Below are 12995 nucleotides of genomic sequence, written 5' to 3'. Positions count from 1 at the left end.
CATTTTTTTTGAAGTTATCATTATTATCGACTTGCTTGTTGTTTGTTTTGTTTTTTAAATTAAACTTGAAACTATTGACGTTTTTTTGACTAATTAAACGACTGAGAATTATTTTTTTTCCAATACAGTGTGCCAAATAATTGTCTCAGTGTTTTAAGATTTAATTAGACGTACATAAAATCGTGTTTAATTTTTAGTCGTGTAGTAAAATCAAGGCACGACTTTATTTTTTTACAAAGATTTTCAATGCAAAAAAAGTGGCACGCGGCGAATTGGAAAAAAATAATTCAGTTTTTAAGTTCATTATGTAAATATGTATGTATCTATTTACTTTCTGCCTTAAGAGAGAATATTTTAAAATAATTATTTTTTGTAAATACTTTTTATATGAATCTAAAAATATATTTGCCAAAAAATAACATCTCGACTGAAACTTGTATTACAATATTTTGTGCTGATAAACCCAGTAGTTCGTCCATGTTGAAGTTCCAAATCAGCAGCAGAAGCAAATAATCGTACATTATTTAGTCGTACATTTTTAGTAAAGCGCAATATGTACGACTACAATGTCCGATTCAGCTCCTACTGGTTCAGGCAACTTTACACATTGTTTCTATATGACAAACAGCAGGAGCAGTGAGTCGTACATTGATTGGGCATAATTTGAGAAAGAAGTTAACATTTGCTAAAATGACAGACTGAATTATCTCCCGTTTTCAGATAACCCTTCAAAATTACTTAATGCAATAAAACTGAAATTTACAATAAAATTGATTTTTGAATTTAATTAAACTTTTCACTTTTTTCTCATTTTTAGTGAGAATACTAATTTTCGCCTGATACACAAGTATATCAAGTTTTTATTTAGATTGCAATTTTTTTTTCTGTATATCTGTAGAATCACGAAACAGCTGAAGATTTAAATATTTATAAAAACATTCTTAAACTGATCTGAGGATCAAGATTTCTTACATCTGATGCAACAAATATATAACCATTGAGAAAGGTTGCAAATTTGCCAGGAATTCGTCTGAAACATAAAAATAAACTTGAGGGAGGCAATCAAACATTCAACACGGCATGCTCACTGTTTCTCCCATACATTAATCTGCACATTATCTGCTCACACATCCAGACTCCTTAACATGCAGCAGTTGTCAACTGACTCTCCATCACCCACCGATTAATCTATTCATCAGCAAAACAAATACGAAATAGTCAAGGAATTCACATGAACACAAAAGTTGTATGTGAAAAACAATTTTTTATGTTTTCTGAATTTTTTAGATGACGATGGATAATTTGCATTTTCAGATGACTAATCTCATCTTGGATGTTATTCTCACAATGTTTTGGGCAATGTAAACTCTGACCTTTTTTTTTAGTGAATTTGCACGGAATTTTGAACAGAACCTTTTTAATCCACGGAGTTAGCATACTGTTGTTCTGTCAACCATGACTGGGAGAAGTCTCAAGTAGTTTGTGATTATATTCTAAGTATCTCTCAAAGGTCTCACTTGGAACTAAATTGACCTACTACTTTATCCGTTACGCAACGTATACTTGCAAACAACGTTAAATTTATTTTTGTCTTTAGACATACAAACGTATTAGGTATCACTATAGATAAATATTTATTACTGTCAGTTGACAAAGTTCTTGCAGTTTTTCATTTTTCAATTCAGATGAACATATCTCGGCTCAACTAAAAATCATCAAAATAGGCACCATTGGAATCAACACACTTTTGCCAATTTTTGCCACGAACATAAAAAAAATCTTGCGTTCTGGTGACGATGAAGTTGCTAAAGGCGTTTTTGATATTGCATAGGTTTTTAGAGCATTTCCACACACAGTTTTTGAGATGCTTAAAAAAATTGTTAGTTGGTAAGTGAGAGGTCTGGAAAGTATGGCAGATGAGGTGGTTTCGTTGCCCAAATTTGTTCAACTTTTGCACGATCTGTTTAGCAATATGCAGTCGGGCCTTTTCTGTTGACTAATACTGGGTGTTGTCAAAGTTTCTGATGCATTTCATCCATTTGTTGATAGTACTTCACCGCCATAATGGTTTCGCCTGCATTAAAAAAACTAATGGATGAGCTGGTCGCAGACCCAACATTCAGCATTGCCAGGACCGCTGCGAAGAAGGTAGGCTCTCTCTACCGTGCTAGAAACCTACTAATGCCCGAAAGTATCCTGTACCTCTATAAGGCTACCATTCGCCCATGTATGGAGTGTTGTCATATTTGGCTGGTGCATCTGCTACTAGTCTCTCGCTCCTAGACAAGGTCCAAAAGAGAGTCACCAACTTGATAGGTCCTGAACTGTCATCTAAGCTTCAGCCTTTGTCCCACCGACGAAACGTTGCATCCCTCTGCTTGCTCTACAAGTATTTTACTGGTGAATGCTCTGACGAACTGCAAGCACTTGTGCCCCCACGACGTAAGTACCCTCAACAAACCCGACAAGCAGCTAAATCCCACCCCTTCACAGTAGAGATCCCTACATGTAAGAGAGCTTTCTACTTCAGTAGTTTCTTCCCCAGAACCGCTAGACTTTGAAATTCCATACCGGCTCCTTGCTTCCCCAACTGTACTGACATGCAGAAGTTCAAGTGTAACGTAAACCGACATCTTGCTGCCCAACTCCCTACATAGTACTCCAGTAGCTTATATCCCTTACAACAAAGTGGCAATGTGCCTTGTTTGGGGTGAAAATTTAATAATAAAAATAAAAAGTTGTTTTTTAAAAATAAATAAAAAAATTTACCTTCTTTTAGTGCAACTCACTTTGAGAAGTGTTGAGGAGCTTCGTCAGCATTTCATCACTGAGCTGAGCGTCACTGGTTGTTTAAAGAACTCACTTTGTCATCGCAAATAACAACCCGCTCAAGAAACGAGTCATTCTTTTTGCGTAAAAGAAGGGAAGATGACACTTCATAACAGCGTTTCTCTTGGTTGTCGTTCAATTTGTGAGGCACCCATTAAGTTTTTTTATCTTTCCAATCTCTCGAGTGGTTGCAAATCGTTGTATACATTATGTCGAATTCAGAAGCAAGTTCTTGAACAATTGTGCGAGGATTAACTTTGACTAAGGCTCTTAATTGATTGGTGTCAACATTCGATGGCCGAACACTACATTCATCATCTTCAAGACTGTCGTCACCACCACGAAATTTCTTAAACCACCATTGTGCTGTGTTCAGTAGTGGTTCCTGGGTCAAATGCTTGTTGATATCACAAGTCGTTTCAGCATCTTTTTGGCTTAGCTTAAATTGAAATAAAATTGTGAAAATTTGCTTTTTTTTTTTCATCTTGTATTCAACGTCCTGCAAAGGAGACAATTGTTTTAAAATTTAAACGATTAGATAAAGCAAAAAACGCTCTTTAAAATTATATATAAAGTAAAGGTATTATAACAAAAACTTATTTGAAAATACATCATTTGAAATCAAAATTAAAACTTCTGCAAGAACTTTCTTCTCAGTCTATTACATAAAAAAAAATTTTTTTTTTAATACTTAAGATGCGAATAATCCAAATCTTTTTATAACTTGCATCTCCCGTGGTCATGGGCAGATAACCCAATCTTTTTTAGCAGGAGTTATTTCCCTTAATCTGTAATAGAAAGCTTACTGGTTATCTGAAGTCTTTAAATTATTGATAAGTTTTCCATCATGGCAATAATCGCCAAGTTTTTTTATGTAATTTTGTTAATCCTAATGTTTTCTTTTCACTATCTTATTACAAACCTTAATTCCTTCTTTATTCACGTAGTTGAGAATACCACCTTGATAATCATGTTAACTAAGGAACATCCAATCAGGATTATTATTATTTTGTTTTTGTATTTGTTATTCATTTTTATTCTTCTGATAATATTTTGCTTGTCCTTTCCTTGGTTAATCCATACGTTGTATTTTGAAAAAGGTTAAATATAATTTTTTAAGGGTTCCAAAAGGGCTACTTTCACAAAATTTGGCTTTAAAAAAGCCAATCTGGCAACCCTGGACAAGAATATGATAGTTACCTCCTTGCTACAGGTGTTAACTGTGAATAGTATAAAAATTAAGACTTCTTTCTAGTCATGGTTGATAGAATAAGAACAATATACTCTTTAAATAAACTCTTCAGTTTGAAATTCTTTAAGATTCCCAGGAATGATTAGAAGATTCTCAAGTGTGAAAAATAACACCTGAAATCGGCTTAATGTTACATCGGTTGAAATGTTTTGAATAAAATGAGAATAATAGTCCGAAAGATACAAATTGTTAATCCTCATCTAAAAATGAAGAATTTTTTTTTTTTTCAACAAAACTAAAAATTGTCTTGTACGCCATTGTTTTTGTTCAGGTTGTGCCATGAGTGGATTAGTTGCAGATTCCAGAACTATGATTGACCGAGCAAGAGTTGAGGCGCAAGTAAGCAAGTTCATTTCTCCATTAACGCATGCTCATCTCTCAGTTACTTGTTCGTTTTTATTTGTTTTTTTATGTCAATGGCCAGAAAATTAATTTTAATCCTCCCAAATTGGCAGAACTAAATTTGTTTTACAAAAAACAGTATTTACATTTGTGATTAAGAAATTATATATTTTAAAGATATAATGATATATTTTTAAGATATAATGATATATTTTAAAGATATAATGATATTTTTTTAAGATATAATATATTTTTAAGAATTATGACCAAAGTTTTCTTTTACTCATTTTACATTTAAAATTTCTGAACATCATCTCAAGAAATTTCATCAGAATTATTTTAGTTTTATTAAATAAAATATTTTAGGATTTCCTTGTGATAAGTTATACTTATTGAACTCCAATTTTCATTTCATATATAAATGTGTCTATGACAATAAGCAATACGATTTTTTGTATTTCATTCTTGTAGGGAATCATCAGGATAAAATGCATTTCTTACTATTTCTGACAGAAATGAAATGAGAAAGGCTATGTAGATGTTAATGCGTAAGATTATGTAATGTGGGATGTATTTATTTTTATTTAGTTTTTTTTCATGCGGTGTAGGTGTAAGTCCTCAGTAAAAATCTATTTTAGCCTGATGATTGCATGAAATGTGGAATGCTTGTGAAGCTTACTTGCCATATGTTTTTATTGCTCTACTCACATATTGAGCACTGTTGAAGTAAATACTGAAAATACATTCAACCTCATGTCTCTTTTATAACATTTTATGTGAATGATTGCACTGGCTTCAGAAGCAGGGTTCTTGTATAAAAGGCAAATTGTTGGATGATGTTGAGTTTGTGTGTCCATGCTGTAAAAACCTTTGTCTCTGATCAAATCAATTTTACAATTGACGACATATCTCTGGAAGTTGCCTCCAACTTCTGCTATCTTAAAGGCGTGGTAGGCAATACTGGAGAGTGTACAGATGCTATTACGACCAGAAACAATCCGTATGGAAAAAGTTCAGAGAGCTCATTCGCATTCTGACAAAGACATACCCCTGAACTCCCATGGACAGATCTTTGTTGCTGGTGTTCTAGCCACCAAAACGTGGGCCGTCACTTATTGATACAAACAGGCTTGTAAAAAAATGACAACGCCATGATCAGATAGATTTGCTCTTCAAAATTTATGGACAAGAGACGCGTAGCCGATCTGAGAAAACGTCTTGGCATCCCTTCGTTGAAAGTTATCCTGTGGTGTGAAATCTTGAAATGGTTTGGGTACGTGTAGAGAATGACAACCTTTGGCAACACAGAATGTTATCGTTTGATGTGAGAGGCAAATACCATGACTCGCCAAAGAAGTGATGGCTGGACAACATCAAGGCTGACCTCCATGCTCTAAATACCACAGAGCATCTGGTCAATGATCATAATGCTTGAAGAGAAGCCATCAGCATCAGCGGTGACACTACAAGAAGCATCTGACCCCAGCAACTGGGAATAGAAGACGTTAAATTGTGCAGTAATCTTTATTTATAAATGTCAGTCTTATTAGATTGAACATGGAAATTGAATAAAAGACAAACTGAGAATTTATTGTGAAAATATTTTAGCTTCTGACATTTTTATATTTAAAATTTGCAAAGGACAAGTTCAAGAAAGAACATTTTACAAAAACTAAGGGGATCGAAGTAACTATATCATACAATTTCCAGATTCATTTTGATTAATAAAATCAAATTTAAAAGTAAAACTGAAAATAACGAAAACTTATCCATTTAAATGTTTGCGTTTAACAATGAAAATGAAATTTCAAACTTGAAGAGCAGACTGATAAAGCCTCACCTCGAAATGAGAATTGGTTTTTACTCTGATATAGCTTATTTACTTGAATCTGCTTCTTTACTTGAATCTGCTTCTTTACTTGAATCTGCTTCATTACTTGAATCTGCTTCTTTACTTGAATCTGCTTCATTACTTGAATCTGCTTCTTTACTTGAATCTGCTTCTTTACTTGAATCTGCTTCTTTACTTGAATCTGCTTCTTTACTTGAATCTGCTTCTTTACTTGAATCTGCTTCTTTACTTGAATCTGCTTCTTTACTTGAATCTGCTTCTTTACTTGAATCTGCTTCTTTACTTGAATCTGCTTCTTTACTTGAATCTGCTTCTTTACTTGAATCTGCTTATTTACTTGAATCTGCTTCTTTACTTGAATCTGCTTCTTTACTTGAATCTGCTTCTTTACTTGAATCTGCTTCTTTACTTGAATCTGCTTCTTTACTTGAATCTGCTTATTTACTTGAATCTGCTTCTTTACTTGAATCTGCTTCTTTACTTGAATCTGCTTCTTTACTTGAATCTGCTTATTTACTTGAATCTGCTTCTTTACTTGAATCTTCTTATTTACTTGAATCTGCTTATTTACTTGAATCTTCTTATTTACTTGAATCTTCTTATTTACTTGAATCTGCTTCTTTACTTGAATCTGCTTCTTTACTTGAATCTGCTTATTTACTTGAATCTGCTTCTTTACTTGAATCTGCTTCTTTACTTGAATCTGCTTCTTTACTTGAATCTGCTTATTTACTTGAATCTGCTTATTTACTTGAATCTGCTTCATTACTTGAATCTGCTTCTTTACTTGAATCTGCTTCTTTACTTGAATCTGCTTCATTACTTGAATCTGCTTCTTTACTTGAATCTGCTTCATTACTTGAATCTGCTTCTTTACTTGAATCTGCTTCTTTACTTGAATCTGCTTCTTTACTTGAATCTTCTTATTTACTTGAATCTTCTTATTTACTTGAATCTGCTTCTTTACTTGAATCTGCTTCTTTACTTGAATCTGCTTCTTTACTTGAATCTTCTTATTTACTTGAATCTGCTTATTTACTTGAATCTGCTTACCTTTGCAATTCCTTTCCTGCTCCCTGATTTACCGACCATGCAAACATGCAGCAATTTTAATCTAATGTGAACAAACATCTTGCTGCCAAACTCCCCACCAAGGCTTCTCTCTAAAAAAATCTTATCAAAAGTAGCCCCTTACACTTTAGTGAGATTTTGTCTTGTCGTGAGTAAATGTAAAAAAAAATTTTTTTAAATGACCTGATATTTTTTTTTTCTTTTTCTAGAATCATTGGTTTACCTATAATGAAAAGATGAGTGTTGAAAGTGTCACTCAAGCTGTCAGTAACCTGGCTCTGGCTTTTGGAGATGATGATGCTGATCCAGGTGCTATGGTAAGAACGGTTTCCTCCTCCTTCAGAATATCAACAGTAAAGCTTTGTTTTAATTAATCCTTCCCTCCTTCCTCTTTTTTTTTCACAAATCTGATATTGTTGTTTCCAGTTTTGTTTGAAACACAATACAATTATTCAAGCCTCCGCAAATATGAATCAAATCAAATTTATTAGCAAAAATAACATTGCAACAAGATTTGTAAATGGACAGTATATCTAAGGGTTTGTCTTAGATGACTGTAAATCTGGATATAATCGACATCGTCACTACCTCTAATAAGCTGTTCCACAAAGCAGAATCCGAGACAGAAACTGTTAGCTTTCTTCAAATGAAATAAAAGCAACTACAGTAAATTTCTTTCAGGGAGTTTTGTGGAGACCATAACTTGACGCTAAGATAAAAAAAAAAAAAAACCCAAGAGGTATATTTGAATTCTGGTTGATGTTTTATGCCAAGAATGCATTCCCACACATCCTTTGCTGCTTAGGCGAGATGTAATTATCCAAAGATGCATCCAACATTGCCTTGAACTGTTTGGTCGCCTGTAAGCTGACCACAGCTTCTAACAATCTGTTCTACGATGTAGCAAACTGAAAAAGATGCCTTGAAATCGTCTCCGATAAAGTTTCTCTGAATTTTCACAAAACCCTCTGTACAGAGTGGGTGTGTAAAAGACGTCACGAGGCACATTGGATTTGCCGCACATGATGTTATGATGAAAATGAGGTCTCCACACAGCCGTCTATGCTCCATCAAATATATGTTACATAACTTACCAGCAATCATAAATAAGCAGTACGATCAAAAAATGGAAAAGATTGAAGACTTAGTTGACAGAAAAAAAAAAAAATTTGAAACTAGAATTGAATTTGAAAAAACTTACATAAGAATCAGATTGGTTGATTGAATCATTCAAATGTGGCAATTATTAAGCAGAGTTGAATGTTTGGAACGTTTTTATGACAAGGTTTAATGGTATTGTTTAACGTAATACGAGGACATTTTTTTTTTTTTTTAGCGAAGAAACAAAAAAAAAATAGAGGTACAAAAGAAAGTAGATGACCATTATGAATAGAGATTGAAATTTATTCGACATGCAAACGTTGCAATGCACACGTAAAATGTGGTATGAATGAAAAGAACTTTGCAGATCTTTTGCAAAGCACATCGTGTGAAGAATTTTCAACACAAATGATGAAGGGGAAATAATAATCTACAGAAATTGTTTATTTTTGGACCATCTCAAGGAACCGCTGAAGAAATTTACATCTTTTGTTATAAACAATAATGCTGACAAATATTTCATTTCAAATGATCAATTTACGATGAATACAAAGAAACATTAATGAAGTTAAAATTGTTAAAATATTTTGTTTTTTTAACATATCGAACCAAAATTTCATTTAAATCAATAAGTTAATAAAATGCTCTGCTAGAAGTCATGTTTAAATATAAATCAAATATTTTTTTACGAGTCTAATTGTGTATATCGAAAATAAAACCCAGTAAGAAAATTTTAAGACAAATTTTTAAATAGTATTTTTGTCAGTTTTTTATTGTGTTAATAAGGAGAGGATTTGTTTTTTATCAGTGAGTTATTTTAACAGGTTTTAAAATTTAATAACACAGCAAATAAAACTGATCTTATATGTACATGTATATATAACTTTATAATGGTACAAAAAGAATACAGTGCTTTGAAAATAATATACAAAAAAAAACCTAGGAGCCCCTTTCACCAACAAACAAAAGCACCTACATCGATTTTCTGTTTTTGTTTTCTATTTCACCTTTTGTAAAACTTAATTATGTTCTGCAAAAATAAAAACAAAAACAACAGCCCCCATTCCCCCCCCTTCCACTCTTTTCTTTTTCTATCCTTACTACTCAACCCCGTCGGTGGGGCATAAGAATACACCGACTGCCCTCCTGCAGAGAGTAAAAACCTCTCAATGGAGCCACCTGTTGGCTGTGAGTGGCGACCCGTAATGCCTAGGAAAGGGATCCTGGTGGCTGAGTAATTGATACCTAGGGAAAACAAAGGTATCAGTGGCAACACTCCACTTTGGCCTCGTACTGGGCCAGACGGGCGGTTGGACGGGCCCGATCCAATCAATCGGCTGGTCATGTCAAGCTCTAAACCTGACTAACATAACAAGAAAATCCACTCGTACTCTCCACCTTTTTACAATAAACAGATTTAGAAAGCGGTGGCTCATGGGTCAATCGACTCGCTGGACAAATGGACTTTTCACGGCTGAAAAACAAATATTCTTACTAAAAAGAGGCTTTTGAAAAAAATTTTTAGTAAAAATGGACGAACTACAGGTGCTTAGGTCTACCAACGAGACGAGTATACCTCCCGTGTATCCCTGTTGCTGTTGGGGCGAATGGGTTCCCCCCCCAACACCTCCCATATAGGGCTCCGAGGTGGGTGGGGAGCACTAGAGAAGAAAAATTACGAACTACAAAAATGGCCCACTATAAGCCTCAAAAAAGAAGTCATTCAGAAGTTTCTGATCTAACCAGCTCAGATTCAGAAACTGAAATAAACAAACAAACCTTCCCGAGATTTTTTGTAATAGAAACAATTGAAGGAGAACAAATAACAAAAATGTCTCCTTTCAAAATAGAAAGAATACTATCAAAAGAAATCAAACCAAAAACTGTAAAAAAGCAAAAAAATGGCACACTGTTAATCGAAATAACAAACCAGAAACAAGAAATCGAAATTAAAAAATGGAAACTTTTCGAAAATCGAAAAATAAAAACCTACTCCCATAGAACATTGAACACTAGCAAAGGTGTAATCAGGTGCCCCGAATTAGCCCTGTGCCCCTTAGAAGAAGCAAAAAATAATCTTAAAAATCAAAACGTCATTGATATCAAAAGAATTCAGACAAAAACAAGATCCGGCGAAATCATAGACACAAACACTTACATATTAACATTTGATACTCCTCAAATACCTAACAACATAAAAATAGGATATGAAAAAATAAATACTGAAATTTATATACCAAGCCCATTCAGGTGTCACAATTGTCATTGATACGGGCACCATAAAGATCGATGTACACGACCACCAACTTGCATGAGATGCGGAGACAAAGAAACACATATTGATTGTCAAAATGCACCAAAATGCGTCAATTGCCATCAAAATCATAGCGCAAACTCAAAAGAATGCGAAAAATGGAAAAAAGAAAAAGAAACTCTCAGAATAAAATACACCAAAAACATAAGCTTTCAAGAAGCCCGTAAACTAGCAGAAAACACAAAATACTCTGAAATAACAAAAAGAAATACACAGCCTAACTTTGAACCAAATAATACAACAAAAACAAATCCTTCAAACATCCAAATTGAAATATTCATGAAATTACTCAATGAAATGAGAGAACTAATAGAAGACTTCAAAAAAACTATGAAACAAACCATCACAGAAAGTAAAGATTTTTTAAAGAATATAACCGAAATAAAACAAAGTCCCCAAACTAAAACTCTACCACAAAAACCTATTAAACTCCAAACAACAGCATCCCAAGAAACAAACCTTATGACAGAAAAAATTAAGAAAAATAAACAGACCCCAACAGAACCCCACAAGATAGATACCAATAAAAGCAAAATAAACAGATCCCGCTCAACCTCTAGATCAGGATTTCATCACCCACCGCGACCCCATTCGCGATCTGAAACCCGAAACACCCAAACTAACATCGAAACTATGGACGTAGACATAAACACCAACAGTCCAAAACCAAAAGAAAATATAAACCATGACTAACAAAATCCTACAGTGGAACATAAGAGGATTAAAAATTAATATCGAAGAAATGCAAATACTTATCAAATCCTTATGTCCTGCAATAATTTGCCTACAGGAAACACACTTAAAAGAAAATGACAAAATTAACATAAAACACTACTCAATATACAACCACATAAACAAATTATCATGCAAAGCCACCGGTGGATCATCAATACTGATAAACGAAAACATTCCACACAGCAAAATGAACTTAAAAACAAATATGCAAGCTGTTGCAATAACTGCAACACTACACAAAACAGTAACCCTGTGTTCACTCTATATACCACCAAATGAAACAATAAACGAAACAGAATTAAACAATATAATCAAACAACTACCTAAACCTTTCCTACTGTTGGGAGACTTCAATAGTCACAATATATGGTGGGGCAGTAAAAAAAACAACAAAAGAGGCCAAACCGTAGAAAAAATAATTAACCAAAATGACCTATGCCTACTCAACAACAAAGAGAATACATATATGCACCCACCAACGGGAACCCTATCAGCAATCGATATAACACTATGTGACCCAACTATATACATGGATTATAGCTGGAGAACACATAAGGATGCATGCGGAAGTGACCACTTCCCAATCATAATAGAAAACGAGAATCCCAAGCTAGAAGACAAAACACCCCGCTGGAATTTACAAAAGGCAAATTGGGAAAATTTCCAAAATACATGTCAATACAGATTAATACCTGAAGCGAATCCTAACTTAGAACACATCACATATTTCAGCAACACCCTACTCACAATAGCCGAGGAGAACATACCAAAAAGTTCCACTACTACAAAATATAACAAACCCTGGTACAATAAAGAATGCAAAGAAGCTATAAGAGCCAGACGTGCAAACCTAAGGAAATTCAAAAACAGTCCAACGAAAGAAAATTTGGACACCTATAAAAACAGCAAAGCCAAAGCACGGAAAACTATCAAAGAATCAAAACGGAACACGTGGAAAGACTATGTAACAAAAATTAATCAAAACACAAAACCCAAAAAAGTATGGGAGATGGTTAGAAAAATAGCAGGAAAAAATACAAAGAACCCTATTAAACACCTTATATGCGACAACACAAAGATTACCGACAAACAAAATATCGCAAATAAATTAGCAGAACAATTCTCAATGAACTCATCATCAAAAAACCAAAATAAAAAATTCCAAGCTATAAAGAAAAATGAAGAAAAAATAAAAATAAACTTCAAATCAAAAAATGAAGAAAACTACAATCAATTATTCAACAATGCAGAACTAGAGGAGGCAATAAACAAATCTCCCGATACAGCAGTCGGCCCCGACGAGATCCATTATCAATTCCTCAAAAAACTACCAAAACCATCACTGGACTACTTATTACAAATTTACAATGAGATATGGATAACTAACAACTTTCCAAAAAACTGGAAGCAGGCAACAGTAATCCCAATACCCAAACCAAAAAAAGATCATACAAACCCAACAAACTACCGACCCATTGCACTAACTAGTTGTTTGTGCA

At 33.8% G+C, this 12995-nt stretch overlaps 1 protein-coding gene across 1 annotated transcript in view; it reads left to right on the top strand.

Annotated features, from left to right (window-relative positions):
* Positions 1-12995, top strand: part of LOC145293697 (proteasome subunit alpha type-5-like) — a 56211-nt gene that overhangs the window by 29952 nt on the left and 13264 nt on the right. Inside the window, exons 4-5 of the mRNA XM_080140111.1 lie at positions 4353-4420; positions 7556-7663. Coding sequence (XP_079996237.1) covers positions 4353-4420; positions 7556-7663 — 176 coding nt within the window. The remainder of the gene's footprint in view (positions 1-4352; positions 4421-7555; positions 7664-12995) is intronic.

This window comes from Euprymna scolopes, chromosome 15 (genome assembly GCF_053919585.1).
Source record: "Euprymna scolopes isolate OS-2025 chromosome 15, ASM5391958v1, whole genome shotgun sequence".
Taxonomy (NCBI): Eukaryota; Metazoa; Mollusca; class Cephalopoda; order Sepiida; family Sepiolidae; genus Euprymna; species Euprymna scolopes.
This window is presented reverse-complemented; position numbering and strand designations above follow the sequence as displayed.